This window comes from Montipora foliosa, chromosome 4 (assembly GCF_036669935.1).
Source record: "Montipora foliosa isolate CH-2021 chromosome 4, ASM3666993v2, whole genome shotgun sequence".
Classification (NCBI taxonomy): Eukaryota; Metazoa; Cnidaria; class Anthozoa; order Scleractinia; family Acroporidae; genus Montipora; species Montipora foliosa.
The window spans coordinates 33,944,097-33,948,694 of NC_090872.1; the positions used below are offsets into that span (position 1 = coordinate 33,944,097).

Below are 4,598 nucleotides of genomic sequence, written 5' to 3' on the forward strand. Positions count from 1 at the left end.
GCTCCAGTGTTATTTGCTTAACGATCTTTTTCCTTCTTCTTATTCTCCAGTCGCGAAGATGTGGAGAGATGCAAGCAGAAGGATCTTTTAGCGGAGATGTTGGCTGAAATGACGGGTGATTTTCCAACGTTATACAAAGTTTTTGTCTCTGAGAGAGACCAGTACCTGGCGCGGTCGCTGAGACTATCTGCTGCACCCATCGAAATCCACAGTCCTGAAGGAGGTAACTACACCAATCAATTTCTTTTGCAAGACGAATGGCGAATGGATCACGGGAATCACGGGGACGTGGGTTCAAATCCCGCTCAGGGCAATTACAGTTTTCCCCAGAAGTTGTCCAGTGTTGAGTTTCCCGTAACTTTCTATATATATATGTATCGCATGGTAAGCAAAAAAGCAGCGACTGTGGAAGCGACAGGTTTGAACGCTGTCTTGCACTCGCAGCCAATTATGAAGGTTGCTGTTTACTTTGTTTCAGAACCTCAAGGGGTTATTCCAAGTGTCGTGGTGGGTGTTGTTGGCATAGGACATGTGGAAGGTATTACGCAAAACTGGGACAAACAGATCGATGTTAAAGAACTTCTAAGGTACAGTGCATGGACAATTTTGCATCCCTTTTGATTTGGTTGTTCGTGTGTTTTTTGTTTTTTGCCTCTTTTTGTTCTTTTCTCGGAGGTACAGTCCGGCATTCGTCGCATCTCCTCGCTGTTGGCAACTTTCTCGAAAAAAAATTCGAGTAAGAACCGATGACACTCCGTGGTTTCTAATTCGGATGGTCTACCAGTGAGCTATAGGAAAATCGTTGCGGCTATATGGGACAATGATCGTGCCTCCCATCTACTGGGAAATTGTAAAGGGAAGCCTGCGTATTCATAATGCTATCGGGCATGGATGACGGCAACGCGAACGTGAACGTGAACGTATCTAAGAACTAATCCTTTGCGCGATCTCGACTGTTTTTGTTGTTACTCCATCCGTTTTCGATGTAAACAATAATAACGTAACCTAACTTGAAAGGTCTGAGAGGATTTCCTTTGTTTGGTCAGGGTCGTGAAACGTTCGAATTTGGGCTTTTCACGTTTTCGTTGTTGTTTTCCAAAAGAGGGGAAAGAAGCGTGCTAAGATGCATGCCGCACGCGCAGCCGTTAACAGGGCGTTTAAGGACGGTGCCTACTAATTCAAACGTATTTTTGCCTCGGTTTATGATCATGCAGGAATGTAGATCTTAACGAGTGTTAATTATTGAAATTCAAAAAGAAAATTGGGGTAACTACGCATTTTTCAAAGATAATTGATGATTAATATTTGTAAAAGCTTTAAAATACAAAGCAATGTATGGAGTTTTTTTCCCAAATGGAAGCTTAATTATCTCTCAAACGTGCATGGTTACCCCCCGTTTTCTTTTTGGATACCAAGAGTACTTACTAAAATCTGCTTTCTCTGGATAGTTTTAAACCGCGCAAAAATATCACTGTCTTGGTAAGCATCACCGATAGGGAACCCGAGTATCTCGAGATGCGCAGAACGTATGCGCAATAACAATAGTAGGCACCGTCCATAAGAGACGACGATAGCAACGGAAACAACAGAGCCAGAAAGCAAGAAGATGATAAAAGGGGGATTAAAAGGGGACAAAGCATCGTTCTGCACGTAGTGTGCACCTCTTTCTGAACATTTCTTTGGTGTACTCTGCGAAACAACAACGTGAATAATTAAGGTTTTGGCAGCAACGTGAGCATACAACAGTGAATCGTTCATCCGCTATCTTTACTTCAATACAATATTTTGCGACGTAAACAAGATGGGATAATCGCAAAATCGGGCGGTGTGGAAGCGTCGTATTTTTGAAGAGAGTTGTATTTTCAAGTGACGTTTTTGTTGCCGTAGCCGTCGTCGTTTCTTAAGCTCCCTAACGACGACGGCAGTTGTAGCCCTAACGCCACAAAGCAAGAATATTATTGCTTTTAAAAAGCAAAAGTAATCGTGCGGCATACATCTCAGTGCATTTCTTTCCTTTCACCAAAAAAAAAACGTGAATTTTAGGTTTTGATAACAACATGGGCATACAGCAATGCGCCATTAATTTTCTATGTTTACTTTTAAAACCGTTGGTATCCAACCAGTTACACAATGGTTCGCCTGTATTGTACAACGCGCGCAAGATGAATAATCGCGAAGTACTTACGATGGCGCTACGTTATATTTTGGCGTGAAGTTTTCATTGAAGTTGCCGTTGTCCGAATGGGAAAATACGATGGTAAGGCTTAGTCCCAGGTTTCATCCCATTATAGAGAATATCGACCGGTTGACTCAGGTAATCGAGTATCACACTACTGTCCCGGAGGTCGCGGGATCAAAACCCTGGCCGGACCAACACTCGGGGACTTTAAATAACTGAGGAGGTCTATCTGCAAATGGTTTGACTCTCTGGTCTTCTCAGATACGGACGATAAACCGTAGGCCCCGTCTCGCGACGCAAAAGAACCCACACACTATTCCTAAAGAGCGGGGCATGTTGTGTTTTGTCTATTGTATGGTCTACTCTCTGATATGATCACTGATCCTCGGAGGTAGACTCCGTGTCTTATTGTGGATTTCCGTGGACCTTGTCTCTTAGCGCATAAGCGAGTGAATGTCCTTACTGATCTTTTCCAATAATTTCTATTTTTCTTTCTAGAATTCCAGAAACTAGCAGAGCAAGTAGACTTATACGCTTTTCTCTAAAGGCTTTCGTTGGAGTCTTTTTAGCGTGGGGATGTTACAGAATTGGGAAGTACACGAGAATTGCTTCATACATTCCTTACTTGCACTGAAGGGATGTGTGTCATTATTGCCCAATTTTTAACAACGGATCGAAGATTAGGCAAAAGTATTTAATTTTATTTATTACTCCGCCCGTTAAATGAGGAAATTAAATATAAAGTTGAAAGATTAATTTTGTCGGCACAAACGGAAAATTTTTAAGACCGATCAAGTATTTTAATTGATTGAGAGTAGTATATAATATTCTTTGATTGCAGATGACGTCATGACGGCCATGTTGGTGGAAAGCACAATAACGTAAAAGTCTTCTAGAAATTTGACTCTATTATTATGCAAAACTTGAGCTACAGCATGGCCGTCTTATCACGTGAGTGTAAGTAGAGCGGTTTTCAATTGAGTGTCGAAAGTAATTAGCGAATTAGTGTGGTTTTGCATTACTTCATTTAGTGATTGGTTCAAAGTTCTCGCGCCAGTTTTTCAACCAATCAGAAGTGAAACCCAGACCAATCGTGGCTCGCGCGTGCACATTTTCCCGCGCTTTGTGTCGGCTACGTGTAATTACTTCGAGTTTTGATTGGTTTACTGGAATGTCTCCGTCCTTTTTGATTGGCCAAAGCAATTACTTTGCTTTTGGTTTTACGGCACTCATTTGAAAACCGCTCTAAAGAATACTTGGAGTACTTTTGGTTTTGGACTGATGGTATCCATTCTGCCTTGAAATGGGTTGCAAAAGCCAGCTTATTTCAGTTTGCATGGGAAAAAAAACGAAATAACTCTTTCACTCGCAGGAGTAATCGGTATGTAAATTTTCTTCACAATTTCAATGAAATGCCAGTCAGACAGCCAGGCAATGGGAATGAAGATTATTATCAGCTTAATAGGCGTGATCTTGATACAACACCAAATGCTCATGACTACCCATAGAGAACTTCGTGGTATGAGTTGGGGGTAGGGTTAGATAAATTATGCTCGCAAGTTTGAGCATTATGCTTTTGAGCGTCACTCCTGAAATCATGGCATTATACTCGTGCCCTGGAGTCAGGAGACAGGAGTCAATGGGTCACTTATTCTTCCTCCTCTCAAAATTTTAAATTCCCCTTTAAGTTATTACAAAGTTGTAAGCAAAAAGATGTTGTAATTGCTAATGCAGAGGTAACTAAAGGCTTGTCTAACTTCTGTGGAGAACAGTAAATAACCGAGGAGATAAACAGTCTTAACGCGAATAAGGCGTTTAAAAATCTGCAACTACAACGTAGTAGCTGTTTGGAGCTAACTGAGCGCTTAGCGGGTTAAATGCCACCGCGGTCTCAGTATTGGTCGAGTAGTAACCCGCTCTGAGTCCCAGCCCTGCTTCAAACAACTCAGTTGGCCGGTTACGCACGAAAGGCAACGGAAATATGGACACTTCCTTGAAGAACACATGCAACTCAATTTGTTTGACACTAGAATATCGCCGTTTTGGAACATGTATAACGTTGTCTAAAATGATAGATAAGATCAAAGATCGGGTGCATTTCTTATTCAAATTTTTACTGGTGTAAGTTTTAAATATAAATACTTACTTGCAATTTTATTTGGAGAATAAACTCCGCATTGTTCATTCCAATGAGTTCTTACACGTTTTTGATGATATAAAATGAACTAACGACAACCCTTGTAAATTCCAACCGGAATCACCGGCACAAATAGCGCGGGACAATATCCGCCATGTGCAGTATGTCTTCTTTTTACCTCGAATTCTTCGGCTTTTGAAATGTTGCGAAGTGTGCTTATTTCACTGTAAAAACGGTGTTGACGCATGCACAAGCAAAAGCAGCAATTTTTTTTTCTTTTTC

At 41.3% G+C, this 4,598-nt stretch overlaps 1 protein-coding gene across 2 annotated transcripts in view; it reads left to right on the top strand.

The window, feature by feature from the left end:
- LOC138000665 (traB domain-containing protein-like) overlaps window positions 1-4,369 on the top strand; it is a 23,313-nt gene extending 18,944 nt beyond the window's left edge. For both annotated transcript variants that reach the window (XM_068847227.1, XM_068847229.1), the window contains exons 8-10: window positions 51-223; window positions 479-587; window positions 2,678-4,369. In XM_068847227.1, the coding sequence (XP_068703328.1) occupies window positions 51-223; window positions 479-587; window positions 2,678-2,813 (418 nt within the window). In that variant the 3' untranslated portion in view covers window positions 2,814-4,369. The remainder of the gene's footprint in view (window positions 1-50; window positions 224-478; window positions 588-2,677) is intronic.
- Window positions 4,370-4,598: the final 229 nt, after the last annotated feature.